At 47.2% G+C, this 24,669-nt stretch overlaps 1 protein-coding gene across 2 annotated transcripts; it reads left to right on the forward strand.

Moving 5' to 3' along the window:
• Nucleotides 1-639: 639 nt before the first annotated feature.
• Nucleotides 640-10,640, forward strand: INSIG1 (insulin induced gene 1). Of its 2 annotated transcripts, none has more exons than XM_086741836.1 (6): nucleotides 640-674; nucleotides 1,139-1,552; nucleotides 3,565-3,689; nucleotides 4,347-4,513; nucleotides 4,993-5,092; nucleotides 8,336-10,640. In XM_086741836.1, exons 2-6 carry the CDS (start codon nucleotides 1,159-1,161, stop codon nucleotides 8,363-8,365), a joined length of 816 nt encoding a protein of 271 aa, XP_086597962.1. In that variant the 5' UTR covers nucleotides 640-674; nucleotides 1,139-1,158; the 3' UTR covers nucleotides 8,366-10,640. The 2 variants fall into 2 exon arrangements, with proteins under 2 accessions (XP_086597962.1, XP_086597961.1); XM_086741835.1 differs by lacking the exon at nucleotides 640-674 and adding an exon at nucleotides 695-810.
• Nucleotides 10,641-24,669: the final 14,029 nt, after the last annotated feature.

A 24,669-nucleotide genomic window follows, 5' to 3' on the forward strand; every position in this document is an offset into this window, starting at 1 on the left:
GCGCAATGCCTGGCTTCGGCGGGCTCTCCTCACGCCACCATTTTGGAATTACAGCAGCCAGGACCACCTTGATTTTCAGGAGACGGCACAGCAGACGCCTTCCACCTTCCCCAAGAGGAACTGCCATCTCCCACGGGGACAACCCACCATGGCGGGGCTGGGCGAGCTGGCCAGGGCTGGGCCTTCAGCGCCGCCACCACCACCACCACCACCAGCATCTCCATCACCATCACTATCAGCACAGCCGTCACCCCGGGCACAGCCGCCGCCCCGGGCACCCCTGACGGCAGCCCCCTCAGCAGCCGGTTACCCCCACTGACGGCTGAGCCCTGACGGTCCCTCGCCTGTCCGCCCGCCCTCTGCGCGCTCCCGCCCCGCCCGCCATTGGCCGCGGCCCCCGGCGCGGGGCGGGGCCGGCGGCGCCGCGCGGTCCCGCCGCCGCCGGCCGCGGCGCGGCGCAAGGCGGCGGGAGGGGAAGGCGGGTGGTGTGTCCCGCACGTCAGATCAGCCGCCCGGCCGCGATTGGCTGCGCCGCCTCACCCGACCGGACGCGGGCGAGCGGGCTGGCGCGGCGGCTCCCGCGCTCGGCGGCTCCCGCCCGGCCCCGCCCGGCCCGAGGGGAGGGGAGGGGTGGCGGAGCGGAGCGGTGGGCCTGTCGCTGCCTGCGGCCGCGGGTAGGTCGGCGGCGGGTAACGTGACACCCGCGGCTGTGGGCTTATAAACCTTACACGGGGCCGCGGGCCGGCGGCGGTAGAGTGGCGATCGTTCGCCCTCCCCCACGGGCCGAGGCGGCGGGAGCAGCCCTCTGAGGTGAGCGGGCGGCCTCGGCGGGGACTGGGGGGGGCGGGGGACGGTTTTACACCCCCGAGATGGGGAGCCCTGAGGGGGCAGCGCGGGTCTGACGGAGCCGCGGGGGGGTGGCCGTGTCCGTGGCCTCCCCTGGAGCCGAGCCCGCACAGTCCCCAGCCCCTCGGGTGGGTCGGGTCACCGCGCTCCCGCCTTCCCCTCGGCCCGCCGGGCTCTGAGCCGTCTGCCCGGTGCCTCCGCTCGGCGCTGGAGGAGGAGGCGGCGGCGGGGTGCGGGTGTCAGCGCCGTGTGCGGGGTCGTAACGGGCCGCGTCCCCGCGGCTGTGTTTCAGGACCGGCGGTGGAGAAGCCAATGCCCAGGCTGGAGAGCGGCGCCGGGAGCCGTTCCTGCCCTGCCCGGGGAAGGCCCAGCGCCCCGCTGGGGGAGCCGGCCGCCGGGCTGGCCGCCAAGGTGGGCGAGATGCTGAGTTCCTCGGTCGCCAGCCCCTCGCTGAGGCTGGTGCCGCACGGAGAAGGCGGCTCGAGCACCCCCACGCCCGGCGGCAGCAGCAGCAGCAGCAGCAGCTCCAGCCTGAGCCGGCACCTGGTGCAGCGGAGCCTGGTGCTGTTCCTGGTCGGGGCCTTCATGGCCCTGGTGCTGAACCTGCTGCAGGTCCAGAGAAACGTCACTCTCTTCCCGGACGAAGTCATTTCCACTCTCTTCTCCTCCGCCTGGTGGGTGCCCCCGTGCTGCGGGACAGCAGCAGGTGAGTTGCTGACCTCCACGCGTGGGGCTTGGTTTTTTTGTTTTGTAGTTTTTGGTTTTTTTTTTTCCCCCCCCCGAGGCGATCTGGCTGAATTTGTGGCCTCTGCGTGTTCCATCACACAGTGAGTGATGCCAAACTCTGCCTTTTGGAAGGACGCCTGCCCTCTCCCGCTTTATCCACACCCACGCGTTTCCCGCGTGTCCGAAGGGCTTTTTTTTTTTTTTTTTTTCTCCATTCCCCCCGCGGTGCGGCGTGGAGTCCCGCGCTCCCCACGCAGCCGCCGCCGCGTTTCTCCAGTGACAGCGTGAGTTCAGCGCGGGGCTTCCCCGCTCTCCGGCACGAGTGGGCGCGGTGGGGGCCGCCGCCGCCGCGTCCCCGCCCCTCGCCGGCCATTGGCTGGCGCGGAACTGGTGAGTGGCGGGCGGCGCTCGCCATTGGCTGCCGGCGCGAACTGGCCACGGGTGGGGCCGAAAACAAGGAAGTCACGTGCGGCGCCGCGCCCGCGGAGCTGCGGCGCAGAGTGGGGCGGTTGAGATTGGAAGGGACCTTTAACGGCCATCTCGTCCGGCCCCCCTGCCGGGAGCAGGGACATCTCCAGCCGGATCAGGTTGCTCAGAGCCGCGTCCAGCCCGGCCTTAAAAATAACCCCGCGCACCCCCGGTGCCGTTGGCGCAGGGTGCGTTAGCGTTAAAAACTCCCTCCTATCCTTGTCAAAACAAAATAAGGCCTTGGTAAAGGGCTGGAGGTTTAAAAAGGCGTTAAATTTTAGGAAATAAACTTGCTGTAATCTATTTTTTTTAATTGTATTGGAAATACTTTAAACAACTCTTGAATGTTTTTGTTTTGGTTTTTTTTTTTAATGCAATGATATTATCATATGCTACTTGTACCTCATAGTAAGGGAGCATGAATGATAAACCATAAACCTGAATGAATGATAAACGTCATAGTATAAAACAGATTGCCAGGGGATATGCTCCAATGAGAGGTCTCAGTCCTGTTGCAGTTGGATTAAACTTTGGCATTTAGCTGCTATCGTAAGGTGAAAGTCCTGGTAACTGGCATCAGAATAATGCAAGTGTTTCAGCGTCAGATCACATGTTTTTCTTAGAATGGTATGTCTTATAGCCTTCTTAACGTAGAAGCTATTCCTCTTAGAGGTTTAAGGGGGGTAGGAAAGAAAAGAGACATACGCTTGTGTATTATGTACAGTTAAAGCAGCATCTAACCCTGGAATTGGTGACAACACAAGGAGTTACAAGACTTAGAAGAATGAAACTCATCCAGTGTTTGTGCTAGTAACTGAGATAACACTGGCCTGTGGTTTTTCTTCTGCAGACAATTTGCAGACTGATAAGGCTGAGAAAATGCTGTGTGAGGATTAAAACTTTTTCTGGTTTATTGTACGAGTAGTTATTTTTCTCTGATGTAACTATGATTGATGGCAGGTGCTTCCTTAAGTTCAGCTCTGCTTTGATTTTTGTACCATAATTTGTCCAATTTGAATGGCAGCATAGGCTGATTTACAGCCCAGCAGAAGGAAGCCTTTGAGTCCAGGCAAATATTTAGTTCAGGGCCTGATTCACACCTAATGAGTCAAGTTTGTGAAATTGTCTGCCCTGCACGTAAGCAGTAAACACATATTCCATTCCTCATTCTAGTTAAGCTTTTTCTTATGCTTTGTTATTTGTTGGTACAAAACAAGCATCTACTTGGGACTTAAGAGATATGCTCATGGGAGAAAAGGAGCTTGAAGTTAGATACGTTAACATCACAATACATGTCTCTGCTTTAAAAGTTCAAACAGAATATTGCTTGTTAGAGTGGTTTGTTGTTTTTTTTTTTCTTTTCTGAAGTGTGTGGGGTAATAATTGTCTCTTCTTCACAGGCTTACAGTAGCATGATAAGCACCTCACTGCTTTGTCAAGCATATATTTGCCAAACTAATACTTGGTAATATTGCAGTAATCCTTGTATAACAGTTAGTACAAGTTGTGTTACTTCTCTTGCAGCTGTTGTTGGCCTGCTGTATCCCTGTATTGACAGCCACCTTGGGGAACCGCACAAATTCAAGAGAGAGTGGGCCAGCGTGATGCGATGTATAGCAGTTTTTGTTGGCATTAATCATGCAAGTGCTGTATCCTTGAACTAGTGTACATTCTTGCTCAATGTGCTTAGTCTGTTGTCATGAAACAGTCTCTCCCATTCACATCTGGGAGAATTGCAAAGGTAAGGATGATGCTGCCGGCAGAGACACAAACTTCTGAGAGACCTGCAGTACACTGCAGTAGTTACTTCAGGCAGATAACAAGTTTGCTTAAAAGTAGTTGGGGAGGAGGGTGTAGGGATAGACATCGTAGTTAGTCTGCCTTAACTGCAAGTAGCACAGTGTAAGTTGCGTTATTTTAATCTGTACGTTAGCTACATGTAATACTTAACACAATTAACTGGTGAGGTACACTGAACTGTTCAGTAAGAATGTTCTTTCTGTTGAATAATGGTGGTTGGAGCAGAAAACCTAAATCAGCAGGGATAACTGCGTTGCTTGAGACAAAAATCCATATAAGTTAAGTATATTATAACACAGTATATTCTTTAGATACGCAGTGTGACAAAAGTTGATGTTGCTTTTGCACTTACGCTCCAGTGTAAGAGCTGTGGTTGTTTGATCCTTAACGTGTTGTATTTAGAGGTACAGAATCATGCTCACTTTCAGTTTCAGCTCTCCCTTGTTCAGTTTCAGCAGCAGGATGTCTGCAGATTGAAAAGGATTGTCCTTAACATCTTTTTCCAGAAACTAGACTTTGCAAACAACGTCCAGCTGTCCCTGACTCTAGCAGCCTTATCACTGGGTCTTTGGTGGACATTTGATCGTTCAAGAAGTGGTCTTGGACTTGGAATTACAATAGCCTTTGTAGCAACTCTGATAACCCAGTTTCTTGTATATAATGGTGTTTATCAGTAAGTTACACTTCTAAAGTACTATTTCAGCTCTCTTCTCTCAGTTAAAAACAGGGATTCTTATGCACTGGAAGTCAGTTATTAACATGTTTGGCATGTTCTAATAATAAGACATTTTGTTTGTCTACAGCAGCTAATTATCCAGTTGTTCCAAATGATCAGATGGAGAACTGGAGGTGGAGGGTGGGGAGCAGACAAATTGGGATGTATGTTGAAATGGTAACAGCTCAGCTAACTGAACTTCTGGCCTGGTATATCACTAACTGGCTCTAAGGAGAGAAAATTTCCTACTGGCTAGGACATTGGGTTTTGGAAGCTTATTAAATTAACAGACGTTTGTTCTCCCTGTTTCTTTTCCTGTGTTACTGGGGTTTTGTTTGGGCCTGGGGAGAGAATTCTGTAGTGTCTTGTTAACAGTATGTCGGGTGATGTTGTGGTGATTATAACTTGTCTTTAACTTGTTTCCTTTTGTTTACTAGGTATACATCTCCAGATTTTCTTTACATCCGTTCTTGGCTTCCATGTATATTTTTCTCGGGAGGTGTGACTGTAGGAAACATAGGACGCCAACTGGCTATGGTAATTACTGTATAATTAGCATTTCCTTTAACAATCCAAATACCTTCCATTGTTGTTAGTCCAAGAACAAACTATGCCTTTAAGGGTATGACTCACAGTTGACAGAGATAATTAGGTATCTTCCCAAGAGTTCAAATGTAAACATACAACCTGTGTTGCCAGTAGAGTGGAAATTGTCTTACCTAAGTGTTTTGAGGATCTTCTGTATTGAGCTTTTTCCAACAACAGCCTAAATAAGACTGGAATCAGTATGCCACTTCTGGTGAGAATCTTAGTCACTCCTACTCCATCAGTACTTTGAATTAACATCTAAGGTGGCTATAAAACTGAGACACAGATGGGCTTTCTCTAATTATTTATACGGTAAAGTGCTTTTGTTATGTAGAGGAAAGGAAATGTCCCTATATAGCATTAAATTCCACCACTTGCGAACCAAATATGCTCTTTCTGGTCACTTAAGATGGGTTCAAGTATTGCCTCATACATGGGATAATACAGTATAAATTACTATTTAATTTGCTGGATTATTAAGTAACTGTTTCCTTGTAGCATACTTAAGAGTAAACCTGGCTGTATACTTGCACACCAGCGTAAGGCTTGGTTGTGAAAAGTGTTCTGGCACTGAAGGATAGTAATAATTAATACTGTATTGATTTAACTTCTGTCTTTGCTGCGTAAGTCCTTTTTCCTGGAAAACATCTTTCAAGTATTTCATTTATCCAAGGCTGCTGTGGTTTACGTGCCTTTAATTTTTACAGAAGGAAGGGCATTTGTAGACTTGGGAGTTCCCAAAATACTAGTCTTGGAACTGTAAGGGGGAGAGCTGCTTTTTAGGACTGAACCGCAAATGAGTGAAAAGATTAGTATAAAGCTAGCTCTCTTGCCTGGAACAGGGTTTCTCTCTCCTGCCTAGCCTTGCTAACCCAGTGGATGGATGCTAATGTGCTTCTAATGTGGATAGTCTGAACTTGATGCTGCAGGTGGACAGGTTTGCAGACTAGCTGGGGCCATGTTGCTTGACCACCACTGGCTAACATTAAAGATCAGTTTCTCTGGTATTGATTCTCAGTTACACTAAATTAACAGTAGCCTCTTGTAGAAAAGCCTGTTTAAAAAAAAGCATGGGGGAAATGACTCCTATTCTTGAGGTTTTCCTTTCATGCTGACTTGTACCAAGTTACAGATTTTTTGGGGCCACGGTCACAGTGTTAACTTCACAGTCAACTTTGGTTTGCTCTGATGTTCTTAGAGTCTCGCTACTCCCCCTTCAGCTCCCAGTGACGTGTGTTTTTTCTTAGGACTACGTGTGTGGAAGGAAGAGAGAGTACAATTTTTCTTTTTAAATTTGCCACTCACATCAAGTGAAAAAGATACATTAATATAGTTTTATTTAAGCTTCACTATTGCTAGTAGAGTCTCAGAATAAAATTATATTCAGTTATATGCTACAGTTCTCTATTTCACATTGGCATATGCAGCGCTGCCAGCTGCTATGCTTCTCGTGTTAGAAAGCAAGGGAAGGGAGCCTTAAAGAAGAAAGAGCTGAAATAAATTTAGGCATATAGGACTTCTTTTTTCCCTTTGACTTCTTTTCACCTGGCATCTCACCTGAATGTAGTTAAAATCAGACTCTTGCCTGTAACTTTCTTGTCCATCTTGTCATCTTTCAAAGATGGAAGTACAAAGGAAGTTGGCAAAGTAAAGCATTCTATTCTGGTTCTCTAGAAGTATCTTCTCATTATGTTTTACATTACCGTTACTTAGTCTGGAAAAACTCTGAGAAACCCAACATTTTTATAGGAACACTTCTGCAAGTCACTGTGAAGCATTCAGCACTGAAATTCAAAGAATTCCACTTCTAAAACAGAATGGTAGCATTCAGTTTACTAGGTGCTACCTCTATAGAGATGACACAAAAGCATGAGTCTGTTTTGTGTGCCATTGTGAATGTGGCAAGAAAATGGAATATTGTAGTTTTTAAACAAAATCTGAATAAACCAGTTCTTTTTGTAGCCATATTCTCCTGTAGTCCCTGAACTGTTTGGCTGCAGTTGCAGTTCAAACAGTAATGCTTTCTGGGCTTGTCTAGAGTAGAAGGCAGCACCTGTGGAAAATACTCTAGTGGAGTAAAGTTGCCTCAGTTCTTCTTCAGCCCCTTCAGTTCTTCTTCTAGCTTTTGCAGTTAGAAAAGAAATTAGAAGAAGCAGAATAAGAAATGTCACTGAGATGTCCCCTCCCATCCTGAGAAACATCAGCTGGAAGATGCTTCCTGCTTTTCAGTCACTAGTTTAAAGTGAGCTTACATGCAGTAACCAAGTGCAGTGTTACCTTTAATCAAACCTGCAGTTAGCAGAGGGTTTGTGAGTTGGTTTGTTTGTTGGGTTTGATATTGTTTGGTTTGTTTTTTTGTTTTTTTTTCTTTAACTATCAGCTTGAAGATGAAATCCAACATTCTTTAATAGTTTGATTTCAAAAGACAAGGTGAAGGTGCTGATGCCGCTATCAGTTATTGCTGCTCCTTATGACACCTAAAGTTGCTCAGTCAGTGCTCATGAGCTGTGTTAGATGGATGGCAACACTTCATTTTGAGTTATAACCATAATTCTCAACATCTGGCAGATGAGGGTGGCATTCAGAACTGGAACCTCACAAATACCTGTTGTTTACTACTGCTTGAGGCTGCAGAACTGTGAACCGCATTCAGTACTTGAGAATATATTTGCATTTTGGCTCTAGAGTGAGAAGAACATGTTACAAGCTTTGTTTTAAAGTAAAGTTGGTTAAATTTCTTACACTGACGTACTGTTGGGTTTTGTACTAGAAAAGGGACTTAGAAGGAAGTGAGTAAGTGATACCAGGCTTTGATTGGAAAATAAAGTAACTTATGCTTGAAGACAGTTTGAAAGAGGGCTGTTAATGGGTATTAATTCAGTTTTAAGTGAAGCACTATGTACTTTCTGCTAAGAAATAAACTGAGAAAAGCTAACAGTGTCATCTAAAAAGCAGTGTGATTGGTAGATGGATTTACCACATGCCCTAGCTGAGGCAGCACAGACTCACAGAGACTTTTTTGTTGGTAGCTAAAGAGCATGTCCTTGAGCTTTTATGAGAAACCGCGTCTGCTAGGTCATTGTCAGCTTAACTGAAGTTAGTTGACTATTTAATCATTGAAAATATCACATAATGTAGTCACTTATCAGATGACATTAGAATAAAACTTGTGGTTTTGTTTTTTATCCATAGGGTATTCCAGAGAAACCACACAATGACTAAATCTTTGAAGAAGAGAGCATGGTGCCAGTGTGAAAGCAACATTACGAAGATGTGTTCCTGTTTCAAATTGAAGATTATTTAGAAAAAAATAATCTCTTTGTGGGCTCACTGCACAAATGACTTGCGGAAAAAAAAAAATATTAATCCACTCTTAGAATAGCCAAGTGAGATTAACTGCTTATCTTGAAATCTTACCCTGATTTATTGCATAAGCATTTGCATATGGCTGTTCTCTGGAAGAGTTTAACACCAAGTTGCATACAACTGTTCAGGCTACGTGGCAGTTTTCCAAGTATTAGATTCCACTGTAAGTTATTGAAGCAGCTGCCGTATTTTAAAGCCTTGAAACTGAAATTTAATTACAAGCTCTTGTATCAGTGCCCAAAGGAAGTAGATCGATGGTGCTTAACAATGATGAAGTATGGTTTAATAGGAATAGTATTTATCCAAATCTTTAAAAAATAGGGTTATTTAAAAATAAGAGTGATCAAAACAGATTAAAGGCATTGCACTAATGCTTTTAGGAGTCTTATGAAGGAATTATGCCCTTACTTGTAATGCTGCATTAAGTTTCTGTCTTTGGTGGTGGAGAGGGTTGGAGGGACAAAAGGTTGGAAGTCACTTAGTTTGGAATTTCTAAATTACTTCAGTACTATAGGTGAACACTGGAGACAATCTTCTAACACAAACTTTATCAGGAAAATCTGTCTGGAAACTTCACTACTTCCGAAGCTTGCAGTCAGATTTGCAGGAATCAAGTTCTGGCCCCAGTTCAGTAAAAAATGCAAGTGTCTGTGAGTACTCCTGCTTAATATTAGACATGTGCTTCAGTATCTCACTGAAGAAGGTCTTGTGTATCTTACATACCTGGTGTCACTGAAAAAAAATGTGTGTTGCAGGCCATTGCTTGGCCATTGAGTATGTGCCCCCAACTCCTTAGATCTCTAGTTTCCTCCTGGAGGTGTCCTTAATCTTGCTTCTGTTTGAGTCAGGGTTTTGACTGACATGCTTGGAAGCAGAAGCAGGTCTAAAATGTGATTTAAACTGTATGTGAAGAATAGCAAACAGCTTGTTTTCTCAGTTCAGTTTCTGGAAGAGATCACTGCTTGTTTTTTCACAACCCTATAGAACTTGCAATCTGTGATTGCCTTCTTAAAAAAAAAGTGCTTATGTCACTACATCAAACGTTTGGTGTTTCTTAATACTTAGTTCTGGTGAGCACAACGTATTCATTTGATAGCTTAGACCACAGGAGACCTAAATAGCAAGTATTAGGTCTTAAAGTTGAAGTGCAATGTACAGTAAATCTGAGCCTCATGTTCTCTTCAATGTCGATCATTTCTTATGAGAGATTAAAGAGAAAAGGGTTCTGAGTTCATTTCAATGCTGCATGGAGTCAAATGGAGCAATAATTTATTTAACTAGTAAAACTAGTTTTGTTCTGTCTTTCTTTGAACCCAAATTTTTAGAAATACTCCAATTTTGTGGTTATGGTGTACTTGTAAACTTCTATGGATTTGCCTTTTTGTATTATGCAATTATTTTGTGTTCATTTCCAATCTTACTTGGCTTCAGATATAGTTAGAGGCATTGGTTAAAGGCTGACCCATCAAAAAATAACGTTGAGGCAAGGTAGCAGTGTTCTGGCTGTTTTCACTCTTCTAAGGGAATGCTATAACTGCTGCTTGTGCTTTTTTGTAGCAGGAAAAGTTTAGCACAATGTCTATATTACAGAGCAAACCCCCATTCTAATCTTGCTTTGGTGTAAATCAAGAGTAATTTCACTGGTATAAGATCTTTCCTCAAATGTTTAAAGCCTAAATGATTACATTTTATAGGACTATACGAAGAAATTAGGTCCTCAGATCAGGACTGGATCAGCTCAGCTGTTTTTAAGGAGTATACTACATGCTGGGAGACAGTTTTGTAATCATGAAACTGATTTCAGAACACTGCAAACCCAGATGTAAGTAAAGGTGACAGTGATCTCTGCAGCTGTTTGAGAAGTATTTAAGATTTCTTTGTAAAGACTGAAGCTAAATCTGTATGTGTAAGAAATAATGCAGCCAAAAATGTAAGTCAAAAGCTCATTTTTTGCCAATACTTCTGAGTATCTTAACCAAAGTGATTTAAGTTTGAAAGAGGTAGGATGGGAGTGAAGAAAATTTGCACTACTCTGAATTTCAACACTTAAATTCTCATTATTACTGATAAGTTTTCAGCAGTGTGTTTGGTTTTACACTTTTTTTACTATTAAAGTTTTAAGATCAAGTCATGTTTGCCTTGGATTCTCTGTATTCACATTATGCAGGAATCTTTCTTGAAAAGGACAGTTGTTATGGTTGCATAACAAATATTCAGTCATGCATACTCAGTAGTTTAAATTCAGTTCAGGTTTTTTTTTTTTACAGATTAGCTCTTAAGGGGGGCTTCCAGCTTGGGTTATACAGTTGGAAAAAAAAAAATCTTACTACTGTGCCAGGAAAGCAGCATAAGTGTATGTTATGCTTATGTGATTTAAGGTACAGAATCTTATTACCATTGTCTTCCAACATGCTGAAATTCATAATTTGAAACAGAATATGGAGGGGGCAGGGTAAACATGCAAGTTCCTGTTGAGGCTTGGTTATCTGCAGTAACGGTTACTGAAGTCTGAAGCATCTTAAAGAGTGCAAACAGTAAGAATGAGTAAGCACAGCTGATAAGCTGTTGCATCATCTGATCTAGGGAAGATAGTATCTTGCAAATTTAGACAAAGTCTTCAATTTTACTGCACTTGAATATTTATTTCAGAATTCTAGAAGGTGCTGTGTTTGTAGTGGAAACAGTAGAGTGGGTTTTTTTGATCAGTCTTATCTATATCAGCTCAGACTCTGTTGGCTTCAGTGAAGAAGGCTTCGTTAGGAACTTCTTGATTATTTTAGCTTAAATAGCCTGTGCTTGTTTAACTTCAGTGCCTGCTCCATGGCAGCTGAGGAAGTAGCTGTTAGCAGCTCCCATCTGAGAATGGCCCAGGTACATTGCTTTCCCTGAAACTCTACTCAGATTTTGTCAAAAGGAATTAAAAATAATATATTTTAAAAAGAAAGTGAGACACAGCCTGGTCTTGGAGAACTGGGATATGGTCTCTTTTTGAGACAGGAAGGTGTGTACAAATTTTCTAACGGGGAAAAAAAGTTTTCCCAGCAAGAATGATGATTCAACCTGTAGATAGTTCCTGCAAATTCATTTGGTAGGTTATTCAGCCTTTGGCTTTAAGCATAGGGATTTGCAGGTGCTAAATTAGCCACAGGAGGGCCCATAGTCTGCTCTCTGAATACAGCAGGAACATATTGAGATGAATAATGAAATTAAGTCTCAATTGCCTTACTGCACATGAGAGTAGCTCCAAAATTCATGAGAACAAAGCATTATGTGCTGGACTAATTGAGCAAAGCATGCTTAGTATAAGAGATCATTGAGGGCCCTGTCTTGGAAACCTGTGAGAGGTGTGGGTGATCACAGGTTCTTCCAGCTAAAAGGTCACTAAAAGTAACTGTAGGTGATGGTCATTTCTCTGGGCGATGAAATAGCACAAGAGTTGCTCCACACCTAGTCTGGAGCCCTTCCCCTGCATTTAAATCCCCCTGTTATGTAGCGATGATGTTTGTCTTCATGGGCTACAGGTGGAGACAGGTGAATTACAAATGCAATAAAACCACAGTCCTCATGCCTGTCTGCGTGACAAGAAAGTCTCTAGGTTGTGATGGTGCTTCTGGCCTGCTCTGGTTAACTTTCTGAGACAGAACTGAAAATATGTATGGTTTCTACAAATAATGCATTGCTGCCCCAAAAGTCCTAAAGGGTCAGAGCTCACATGAGTGTGAAGTTTTTCTCCAGCTGGAAGTCATGTTTCCTCTATTACAGTAAGGCATGCCTGTGTGGTAAGTAGTTGAGTGCTGTTATATTAAATATCAGTCGAGGGCCGCAGAGATTACACTAACTTGCTGTGTTTCCTAGGGCTTAAAATACCAGTTACAAATCAGCATTTTTTGCACAGAAATCAGACATCATATTTTCTCCCAGCTCAGTAGCTGGTCAGTGGCTCCAGCAGTGCTTGCGGCAGGCAGGTGAGTATCTTAGGCCAGCCTGCCATGGCTTGGAGCTGCTGTAGCAGCAGCTCCTGTAGCTGCTCCAGGGATCCTCCAAGCTTCCTCTTCCCAAATGCAATAGATGTTGAGTATTGTTTGTGCTGCTGTTGGTTATTTGTTTTCTAACTGGTCAAAAGCAGCTCAAACAGCAAGAACTGTACTGGTCACAGAACACTGCTCTGCGTTTTACTGGGGAGGATGGAGGAGAGGAGAGCTTTTTCCACCATTTCTCTCCAGTTTACCACCAGACAGAAGGTCACATGCTCCTGCATTGCACAGTCTGCCTTGGGACAACCACAGCTTGGTTGGACTTTGTCCTGTGATGCAGCCAACTGGGAACATGTCTGGCAGTACCTACAGCCTTTCCTCCCCATCGCCAAAAAACTGCTGGGACATACAGGATTGAAGAAGGAAGTTGTGGTCCCTTTTGGGGGGAACTCCTAAACCTTGGACTTGGACACAAGGGAGATGTTATGTTATAAACAGAGGTCGTTTAGGAGCAGGAGACAGATGACAGATGTCACTGAGGTTCAGGTTTTCTTGGGCACGCTTAGCACTTGAAATCCATGGGTCTGGCCTATGATGTGGGGTTTTGTGGGTTCATGTTGCTTCTTGTCACCACAGGCTGGTATGCAAGGGCAACTGCCCAAACACGACGCTATCTGTTCTGGTCTTCCAGACCACAAAAGTCTTCCATCAGAGGTGGCTGTGGCTACTGACTGCAGTAAAAACAAGACTGGATCCTTTTTTTTTTTTTCTTTTTTTTTTTTTTTGCATGAGGGCAGGACCTCCAAGTACTAATTTTGGGGGTCAACTGAAACACTTGTTACGGTCTTGAAATGCGTTGTTTTGATTCTGACCTTTGAAAACTACTTCAAGTTGTCTAACAGTACGTTTTTTCACTAGTTCAAAAATCTGAACTACGCTTTTTTATAAAAATGGGATGAACAATTTAAATTTCCAAACTTTTTTCCCAGTTATTTTTCATATTACAGAAATTCATAAGAATGTGTTGGTTATCTTTTGTTTTGATGAATCAGCATTTTTCCGGGGAAAAAAAAATATTTTTCAAAAAATTCCTGATCACTTTTACTAGGTATCTCCTTACCCATTTGCCACCCTCCTCAATATTTTATTTCCTGGCCCAGGGTTAATCACTTTCTTCTTCCTTCATGCCCCTTCTCTGTTAAACAGCCTCCTCCAGACTCAGCAGTGGCTTCATCACCCTTTGGACCTCATCTTTCTCCATGCCACCCCAACGCTGGCTTGAAAGGCAGCAGAGATCTGTGCTGGATCAGCAGTCTGCACGCTGCACTGTCTGGGCATTTTCATTCTCAGACTTTACTCTCAGCTTGTCTGAGGCTATTTTTTTCCCTCTTTCCCTGCTGGTCTCTGAGCCTCTTTCCACAATAAAAAAGCCAACTTGCTGGAAGGACCTGCATCTCCCAACCTCAGTGCCTGGGGGAGCAAGCAGGGTGCCAGGTTTTTCTGCAGAATCTCTGCCTTGTTCTGACAATTGCATTTCAGAAGATAAACTGAAGAGATTTTAAAAAAAAAAAAAAAAAAAGAGAAAAACACCAGACAAAAAAATATCCTGGGATTTTTCTCACCTGTTGTGCCCTGGCTCAGAAGAGCAGCTTTGCAGGGCCAGCTACGTAGCTGTCACGTTGCGCTGGAGGCTGTCGCCATTTCAAACAGCAGCTCTTGGAGATGGGATGCCTCAGGCTGTGTGTTAACTCTGGAACCTACAAGCCATCATTCAGCTTTTAATACCGGTGCCTATTGCACTGTTGCTGTTTTATAGAAAAAAAAAAAAAAAAAAAAACAAGCTACTGCTAAATTGACTCTAGGTGTAATTTGAACTTGATGTAATCCAAAAGCAAGAAAACCTGTCTGTAGTCACCAGGAATACATACCCTGCTGACTTACCCAGCATTAGCAAAGTAAATACAGCAAAAATGAGAGCTTCAAGGGTTCTCTTGTGCAAGAGACCTTGTCCAGACAAGCAGACTCGTTTGTTTCCAGGCAGAGCTCTGCAGCAATGAACTTCTTTGCAAGCTCTGGCTTTAAGCATTTTTTCCTCGCTTTACTGAAGCACCCAGACGGTGCAGTCAGTGAAGTCCTGATCCCAGAAAGGATTCAAACACAGGGGATGTGAGGTGTGTCACAGGTGAAGTCAGTGGAACTGGAGATGTGCTGAGCACCACAAGCAGCTCCAGGTCTGGAGTTCTGCTCGTGGAAGGGAGCAGCAGCCATAGCGGAGCAGCAGAGACCGTCATGGCTAAGGACTGGAGGTCAGCCGTGGAGTAATCCTCCTGCCACCCCTCCCATAGGTCACCTCCCAAGCTCCTTGGTTAAGGCTGTTTTAGAACAAGTAAGAGTGAATAAAGACATCAGGAAAAGAGCCACAGAGTAGTAAGCAGCTGAGTTATCAGCTGGAAGTGGAAGATGGTCATGATATCTAACAGGTTAACCAGTCCTGATGATTTTACTCATATTTTTATCAGATTTTTTCTTTTCATGCAGAGAAAGCACTTGGTATCACCAGGGCAGATCCTGACATCATTGCTTATTTTTTACTTCATCTTTATTCAAACAGCTTGTAGTGCTACTGGGATGAGAGTCCTACCATGAGGACTGCCATGAATGAGTCCATACTGAATACAGACTTGCAGATACAACCTGGGCACTGATGATTGGTGGAACTCAAGACATTACTACAATTTTAGAGACCCCAGAGTAGTCAAGGCATCCCTATGGTGCTGATAGATTTGGCACAGGAAACGCATAGCCCCCAGGAGCAGCAGCGGAAGGTCACACAGAGGATGTGGGACATCTCTTAGAATTATTTAGGTTGGAAAATACTTTTAAGATCATTGTGTGCAACTGTAAACCTAACACTGCAAAGTCCACCAATAAACCGTGTCCCTAAGTGCCACCTCTACACGTCTCTTAAATGCCTTCAGGGATGGTGACTCCACACCACGTCCCTATTCCAATGCTTGACAACCCTTTCAGTGAATAAAATTTTTTGCAATATCCAATCTAAACCTCACCTGGCGCAACCTCTTATCCTAAAACAAGAGGGCACTAAGCTCAATCTTCGAACTCCAAAGACGTTGATCAGTGTTTAAGCTGAGAAACACCAGCGTTTCAAGATTTTGCCCAACAATCAAACATTGGAAGTAGACCCTGAAGCCAACAATGCACAGATAACTCAGCATCATCACACCCACAGCTCATGGTGATGAGAAGGAGCGATCTCCTGGAAGGTGCAGCCAGGTGAGGGAAGTCTGAACGCCAAGTTATGAGTTTGACAGAACAAGTAGCCTCACACAGGAGCTGGCGAATGAGTCTTTCCCATCAGATCTGCAGTGGGACTTGGGGAAAGAACAGCTGCATTTGCCTGCCTGCTCCTTGGGCATGTTCCACCTGCTTAATTGAAGGCAGGTCCAAATGAGCCATCTGTTGACCTGGTTGAGGAATCAGAGCTTCCCATTAATTTAAAGATATTTTTACACGTTATTAAAGGCCTAGAAGGAAGGGAGAGATGGATACAAAAAAACAACAGTAAGAAGCTTTGCCTTAGAGGCACAGGTAATATCTGTAACAGCTGCTACACCCTATGCCTAAGCTAATTGTCAAATGAGTCACCCTGGCAAAAGAAGCATTAATAAAGGGAAGCGAAGACTGAACATCTGGAAAATAATATGAAAGGGAAGAATTTTCATATTTTGGAACTCCTTGCTGGGTGGGAACTGCTTGGGGAGACGGCTCTAATTGCTTGTCTGAGAGAATGAAAAGTGAATCTATTCCCAGTCTGAAATCAGCACAGTCATTGCGTATTCCTCTCCGCCCTCATATCCCAGTGGCACAACTGTTATGTGGGGCTCTGACCTGCGAAGATCAAGACATGTTCTTCATTTTCTGCACCTTGGCCAGACAGCAATGTGGGTCCATAAAGCCAATGGTATGCACCAGCCTCCTCAGGACCTGGGTCCAAGCTCAGGAGAAGTTGGTTTGAGCAGCTGAGTGCAAGATGTGCTATCAAAGCAAGGTTATTCTGGTGGCACTTGTGTCTTGGTGCTGATGGACATTACCAGGATTCATTTTGGTATGGCCTCCTGGGTATATCAAATGGCTCTGTGCCTTGTGGCTCTTTACTGGGTACAGGGAGCTAAAGCCATGGTCAAGTTTCTAAATGGCATGGCAAATGTACAGCAGAATTCTCCATGCACATCTCTGGGGAGATCCGGTCCACCTCGGCAAGGAGCTCTGCTGAAAGTGTCCGCATCACAGTGTGAGTCAGACCCTTTCCTTGATTTGACACTTGGAACCTGGCTGGATGAAACTCAAGAGGGTTCTCGGAACTCATTCAGCTTCATCAAGGAGAGCCAAACCAGGATGCGATGGTTCCCTGACAGCTGGATGCCGGGATTTTTAGCATGTACCTGGAAAACAGGCTGTGCTGTGATGCCTGTGCTCTGTGTCCAACTGGGCTTAGCTTTTCTGCTCTCCATTTATTTGGAGAAGCAGCTAATGATTCTTCCACTTTACCTCCATTTGGTCTTCTCACTCTTCTCATTTTGCACTTTCTCTCAGTCTGCTCTTTCCTATCTTGCAGAAGCAGCTCCTTTGCTAAACACCTTCAAAGAGCGCTGTGCAGTTGGGAGATCTCCATCCAGCCCTGGGACCTATCAGCCCAGGGTTGGTCTCTGCGCAGATGAGTACCCAGCCAGGCGGCCAAACTCTTCCCAGGGCATGAGTCTAGGAGGACATGGGTCTGCAACAGGCACAGACCCCACGGGTGGGAGCGGAGGAGAGAAGCAGCACTGAAGAAGAGCTCTGCAGCAAGACAGGAGTCACAGCGCTCTTGTTTCACCAGGAATGTCAAACATGAGCAGTCTGATCCACTTTTCTAAGCAGACCCTAAAAGCAGCTCAACCACCGTCCAAACACGGTGCCGCTCCCAGCCCAGCAAGGTGTCACCAGCGGCACATCAAGCCCTTCGGAGCTTTTAATTACCACCTGCAAAAGGAATGGGAGAGTTTTTCAGTATTTCACGTTTGCGTTTGTGAAGGTGATGATGCAAACCTGAGCACACTGATGCTGAGCGCCCCACTCCTAAGGTTCCCCAGCACCACCCCCAAATCTCCCTCCTCTGCTGCCACTGAAGGGAGGACAACGTTGGATGCCTCTTTCTAACGAGCTGAACACAGAATTGTCAGTAACTGGCAACTCCGATCTGCTTCTTCCCAATTTCCTTCTAGAACAGGCGTGCGTGGGAATCAATTTTTGCGGGCAGGGAAATCGGAGGGGTTGAACAGGAGAGCTGACGCGGGGACGCGTCACCAGGCCGTTCACAGCACCTGCCGTGACGCTGTGGCGTGGCGCTCAGGAGAGATGTCTGGTGACACGGAGCAGAGAAGGGCTCGGTGGGGCTGTGGCGTGGGTGCCAGGGATGGGGATGGAGAGAGAGGGCACCCCGGGCAGCCGTGGGTGCAGGGAGCGGGATGCCACCGAAGCACGGGCAGGGAAGAGGATGCAGCAGAGGAGGGGTGCTCCTTCCCAAACATCCACGCAAGGATCCTAAAGCGTAATTATGAAATTTTAAAAAACAACTTGACGTTATAATTATAACGGTTCCTGGAGGAGCCGCGTAATTGAATTCTAGGGTGTCTCGCTCTCATTGCAGGCGCTAACAAGAGAACGGCTCAGCTTCCCTCGCAGCCTTCCCGGAGCCCTGCAAAGCTCAGGAGACACCCAACAATTCAATTATTGTTTCCCTCTGGAAAGCAGATCATTTTAGACATGCGGCCAGCTCTAATTACAAAGGAGAGGGGGGAAATTTCTTGTGTCCAAAATTATTTGACTCATTAAAAAGGATTTACTTTCCAGCAGGCCAAAAGAGTGGAAGCTGGGGTGGAAGGATGGGAAGGAGGGGAGGAGTGGCAGCGCTGCCCGGGAGGGCAGGGACCCCAGCCCCGCAGCAGCATCCCCAGAAGCCTGCGCTGAGGGCTGAGCCCCTCCAGGTCCCCCTTCCTCAGGTGAAGCCATTTTCCATGCAGAAGGAAAACTAGGGCCGCAACCAGGGATGGCCAGGCAGGTGGGTTTCGTCGCAGACCACCACGCTTTGCCTGCGCAGCGTGCGAGGAGAGCTGCTCGCATCGCCGGGATTTGGCAGGAGCGAGGCCGGGGCTGGGGCCAGGGGGCCCTTCCTCTGTAAAATAAAAACATGATGTCTTTTACTCAAAAGCTTCATTATGGCGTTGTGTTATTTTTTTTTCTCAGATTATTTTTAAATGCTCTTTTGTGGAGAAAGACAATTTTACGTAGGGGAGGTCCCTTTTCCAATTACCATTAATTAACTCATCTCTAATAGATTTTTTTATAGCCCTCTGTTTCCCATGGCCGGGCAAAGGCAGCGGGCAGGAGGCCGAGCTGCTGCTCTGCCCCAGGACAGATCCGGCCACTCCGAACCCTGTGAGACAGCACTTTAGAGGGGTTTCATATATTTTTTTTTTATTTTTATCATTTTTTTATAATTATAATAATGCAGGGACTCTACAGGGACGATGCTTCTGCCTGCCATGCCCAGCTCAGGCGAGGGGGATGCAATGCTGGGCACAGGACCCCCGGGCCCACCCCGTTCCTCCATCCCAAACCCCCTCCTTCCCTCCTTTCCAGCGCAGCGAAATGAATCCCGATGTCATGTTTATGGTTAATTTGAAATCGAGCACTCGTTAGATAATCCTGTTAGCAGCTTGCGAAAACAAGGGACCCCTTGTAGAATCAGTAATTATAACAGGCGTTTTATGTTAAATTATATCTAATAGGCAGGGCAAAAAAAGGGAAATGTGTTTTTGGATGGAGCCTTCCTCGTCAGAAAAAAAAAGAAAAGTGAAATCATACACCTAGGGGGGGAATTGAAAAAAAAATCAGTGGTGGGGATGTCAGAACTGGGATGCCAGGGAGGAGGAATCGGGGTGATTTTGCTTCCCTTCCCCCCCCTCGCTGCCAGGATCTGCCCCAGCCGGGCACCGTCGAGGAGCTGCGGGGCCGAGGGGTGCGGGCTGGGTGCCCCTTGAGGAAAGGAGGAACAGGAGGTAGAGGGTTGGGACCCCAGGGCACAGCCGTGCGCCCCACCTCGGGCCCCCGCTGCCCGGCTCCGCGCCGACGGGGCGGGCGGTGAGCGCCGCTCTCCCCGCACCGCGCCCCATCGCACATTCGGGGCAGCGAAAGAAACCACGGCGACAAGTGCGGGTGGACGGGCCCTAACGAAAAAGCGGTGCCACGTAAAAATAGAAATTAAAAATAAAAATTTTAAAATAATAAATAAAATAATAAATCTCCCAGCTGCGTTGGCTGCTATGGAGAAAAGGGCTTCGTGCTCCGCGGGGGAGCAGCACCCCCAGCCTGGGGGCAGACAGCGGCCCCCACCCGCCCGCGGAGGGAGGATCCGCGCCCGCGGTGCGGCGGAGGGCGCGGGGTGGGGCGCGGGTGCGCACCTTCAGCCCCGGCTCCGAGTCGTCGCTCCGCGGGGCCCGAAGACTCCTGTCCGCGGGCAGGCGGTGACAAAGCCCCTTTTGTTTGGCTGTAGGGCCACCGGCCCCGGGTTCTGGGGTTCATGGGTTGCCACGTCTGGTTGAAATGAAATAAGGTAAAATAAGGTAGCAGGAAGTAAGGTAAAAAAAATAAAATAAAAATAAAATAAAATAAAATACTAAATAAAAATAAATAAATACAATAAAATAACTTGTAAAATAATAAAAATAAAATAAAACATAATAGATAAAATTAAATAAATTAAATAAATTAAATAAGCCCAGGGCAAGCTGGAGCTCGCGATTTTCTGCAACTTTCTCCCTTCTTAAAATTATACTTTCATTAAACCGTCCCCTAAAATGTGGCAATGTTTGAACACGGGAGTTATTGTAAATACGTTTAATCAAATAGACTGTGGAGGAAATCTCCCTCCATAATCACGCAATCTCGTCCTTTAAACACGTCTGTAATCAGCAAAGCTAATTAACAGCTACGGGCAGCGGCAGGTGCCGCCGGCTTTGCGCGGGGCGCGTGCGGGCGCTGCGCCGGGACGGGCGGGCGGGAGCGGGTCCGGTTCCGATTTCTCCCGGATTCCCAACAGGATGCGGCGGGACGAAAAGCGAATGTTGTTTGAGCAGGAAAGCAGTAATAACACCGCCGTCTATGCAAGCACATTAGAGCGGCGGGAATCCTGCCTGATAGTTAAAATTTTTGAGCCAGAAAATTAAAAACAAATATTTAACTTCTCAATTTGGAAGCCCTGGCCGCTGCCGCCGTTCAACTTCCCGCGTGCGTGCGCAGTGAGCCGAACCGCGCTCTCGCCCCGCCGAGGGAGGACGGCTTCGACGCGGTTTTGAGGGAAATTACTGAGAGCTGGGGCGCAGAGGGGATGTGCTGTGCGCAGCCGGGCCGGGGGAGACTTTGTTAGAGGGTGGCGAGTGCCCGGCATCACCGCCGGTGCGGAAAATCCCCGCGCTGGTTCTGCGGGCGCGCACCGGCGGCCGGGGCTCCGCGCCCGCGCAGAGGACAGGAGTGCTCCCCCGGCCCCAGCCCTACTTTGGTGCGCGGGGTGCGGAGGGACCGGGCCCCCCGCGGAGCGGTGCGGTGGGGAGCCGGGGCGGCGCTGAACCTGAGCAGGGTTCAGCAAGGGGGAGAGGGACTGGGGTTTTGGGGAGGAAGGGAATGCGGAAGGAAAAGGGGGAAGGGGAAAGGGAAGAGGGAAGGGGAAAGGGGAGGGGGAAGGGCAAAGGAGAGGGGGAAGGGGATAGAAGAGGGGGAAGGGGATAGGGGAAGAGAAAGAAGAAAGGGGAAGGGGAAAAGCAAAAGGAAAGGGAAAGGGCGAAAGGCAAAGGGGAAGGAGAAGAGGAAGGGGAAAGGGGAAAAGGGAAGGAGGGAAAGGGGAAAGGGAAAGCTAAAGGGAAAAGGAGAAAGGGAAAGGGAGAGGGGAAATGTGAAGGGGAAAGGGAAAAAGGGAAAGGGAAAAGGAGAAGGGAGAAAGGGAAAATGGAAAAGGGGAAGGGGAAAGGGAAAGAGAAGGGGAAAGGAGAAAGCAGAAAGGGGAAGTGAAGGGGGAAGGGGAAGGGGCTGGAGAAAATCGAGAAAGACAGGAAAAGAAAGAAAGAAAAGAGAGGGAAGAAAAAGAAAGAAAAAGCGAGAAACAGAAACAAACAAATCCAAAAGAAACAGCAAGCAAGACACACGAGAGACGGAAAGAGAATCGCAGCCAAGTTCGCTGGGGGAGTTCAATTCCCTCCTCGCAGAGCACGGAGGGGCCCGGGCACCCACCCCTGGTCCCCCCCACGGACCCCTCGGCTCCTGCCCTTCCACTTCTCTTCCTCTCCCGGCACGGAATCACTCGCATTTCTCCTTTTCGCCCGCGCCCCCCGCCCCCCCCGGTCAATTGACCAACCGAGCCTCACTTCTCGGTAAATGCCCTGTAACGGCTGCAGGGTGCACCGAGTGCCCCGAGTCCTGCTGCAGCTTTCTGGGGGAGGTGTTTGGGGGATGCTCAGCGTCGTGAGCCACTAAGTGTCATTTCCCCGACTCACTGGGAAGTTTGTGGAAGTTATTTTTATTGATGTACTCCTGGTAGATTGGTTTTGGCAGTTGCAATTTCCGTGTGACATATCCAGCCTCTCTTCTGAAAATCGGGGGGGGTGGGGAGGGAAGAAGAGAAAAAAAAAAAAAACAAGCCTTGACATTTATCCCCAGCTACTGCCGCTGCTCAGTAACATCTAATTACAAAACTCAGCTGCGGTGCCAGCCCGTATCGGTCATTAGGAACCTTTCTTAAAATCTTGTCAGTCTGCAATGAGAAACAGATTTAATGGAGGCAACCACATACCTCCTGGTCTGCCAGCTGAAACTGAGACTATGCAAAACAGGATAGAAATGCCAAATAAGCCACAGCATTCCCTTCCTAGCAACAACTCTTTACATTTATTGCCTCTCCGCCCCCCCGCCCTCCACCCCCCCCCCCCCCCCCCCCCCCCCGCACTCTCAACCTCCCTGTGAGGAACTGGGCAGATTCTTCTTTCTTTTTCCAAGGTGCTTTGGGGAAGGACGAACAAGTTTTGCCCAGGGATGTCGCTTGGGTCGGTTTGGCTGGTTTTGTTGGTTGAGTTTGAGGGGGAAAGATGCGATGAGAGATGGAGGTGGCCAGTGTCGCCCTCCCTGTCCCCCCACATCCCCCCTGTACCCTCCCCGATCTCCCTGGCACCCCCCCGGCCCCAGCTGTCCTTGCGGTGAGGGGACGCCAGGGGGCAAGAGGCGTTCACAAAGGCTGCAGCCCTCCAGCTCTCCAGCCCTCCATCTCTTCTTTCCTTCATCCTTCCATCCCTCCATCCTTCCATCCCTCCATCCTTCCATCCCTCCAACCCTTTATGCTTCCTTTGCTCCATCCCTCCATCCCTCCATCCTTCCATCCTTTTATCCGTCCTTTCCTCCATCCCTCCAAACCTCCATCCTTCCTTCCCTCCATCTCTCCTTCCCTCCATCCTTCCTTCCCTCCATCTCTCTGTTCCTCCATCCCTCCATCTCTCCTTCTCTCGCTCCCTCCCGCAGGGGTTTCAGCGTCTCACAATGGCAAAAGTCAGATTTCTTATTAAAAATAAAATGAAAAAAAAAACCCACAAAGCGATATACGTTTCCCATCCTCCCAACCACATCTACCCGTGCACCTCTTGGGCACAGCAACGCGCTGCCGTGCACACAGCACAACCAGGCGGAAACGATATCGAGAAGCCTCGTAGAGACTGGCGCAGTTTATTTAAGCCTGCCATTAATCCTACTTACCTTGCTGCTATTTGGACGTAATCCCATTTCCTCCGTGCATTAAAAGGACAGTGAAAGGACACATTTTTGTTCTCCTGGCAGAGGCTGGCCGGGAGGAGCGCGTCACCAGTGCCTGGGCTGCCGCCGGAGCCGGAGGAGCGGGATGCGCTCCGTGGGCAGCGGCAGCTTCCAAAGGAAATCACTCAAGGGAAACTTCGCCGGAGACAAAAAAACCACATTCAATTTCCTGACTACTGCTTTCCTCCCCAAGTTATTTATTTTGGCGATCGCGCATTCAATAAATGAAATATTCAATCAAATCACCTTCTCGCCAGCTTGTGTGATTCTTTCAGGAGTCCCTTTTTAATTATTTTATTGCTTAAAAAAACTATGAGGAGGGTTCCCATATCCCAGCTTTGCTTGGTAACCGGTGCACTATGTGGTTTATGAATTTTGCAGACAATGAGCCCCAGTGTGGATGAAGCAGACCGTAGACACGTACATATGCCATTTCCCGGGCACGTTAGATATCAGGGCAAAGTATTCCTGATTCTTTCATCTTTTTCACACCTTTTCCTTTTCCAGACTTTGCCCCAAACGCTGAGAGTTGGGATGTGAAGTTAATGCCAGAGATTTCGCTGCTGAGACAGAAACCTCTTAAAATAATCAGATGGCAAAATACCAGGCTCACCCCCGAGAGCAGCGTTTGTAATGCTGCTGCCTGGCATTTTATTCCCTGCTTTATCTCCTCGTATCACACAAATCCATACGCTGTGTATCATTTCTCTTTGAAATGCCATGAACTTGGTGTTTTAAATCGAACCAGCCTTTCTTTTTTTTTTTTCTTTCTTTCTTTCTTTCTTTTTTTTTTTTTTTTTTAGCTGCAAAACAATAGAGATTGTCAAAGGGCCCCGGGTTGAGCTTTTCTACGTGCTCACAAAGCGTTAAAGCTTTATCGAACAAACCGGCTCTGTCTGACCCCTGCCAGACAAAAGGCAACTTCCATTTTCCTCAGTGGAGGAGAGGGGCAGAGGGGGACGGAGGGGATGTACAGTAGGACTGGGTGGGCCTGGGGTCCTGGGGTGCCTAGAGGCAGAGGTGGGATCCCCCACCACCCAGCCAAGACCCTGGTGCTGCTGGTCTCAGTGGTCTTGGAGGTTCTGTTGATGTGCTCAGCCTCTTGCAGGTGGGGACACAGTGCCAAAGCAGCCAGGGACACAGTGCCAACGCAGCCAGGGACACCAGTGAGCCTTGGCTGGACGAATATCCTCCACCACACGAATGGTCCTGGATGCTTTGAATTTCTCCTCGAGGCTCTGCAGAGAGCAGAACCACTCCATCGCTCCTAAGGTCCAC

The sequence above is a fragment of the Chlamydotis macqueenii genome, chromosome 2 (genome assembly GCF_036417535.1).
Source record: "Chlamydotis macqueenii isolate bChlMac1 chromosome 2, bChlMac1.mat, whole genome shotgun sequence".
Taxonomy (NCBI): Eukaryota; Metazoa; Chordata; class Aves; order Otidiformes; family Otididae; genus Chlamydotis; species Chlamydotis macqueenii.

Excerpts from the sequence above, each read along its gene's own strand:
- INSIG1 (XM_086741836.1), top strand. The coding sequence starts at position 1,159 with ATGCCCAGGCTGGAGAGCGGCGCCGGGAGCCGTTCCTGCCCTGCCCGG. Across the intron at positions 1,553-3,564 it reads GTGCTGCGGGACAGCAGCAG|CTGTTGTTGGCCTGCTGTAT; the intron begins GTGAGTTGCTGA and ends CTTCTCTTGCAG. Across the intron at positions 5,093-8,335 it reads TAGGACGCCAACTGGCTATG|GGTATTCCAGAGAAACCACA; the intron begins GTAATTACTGTA and ends TTTTATCCATAG.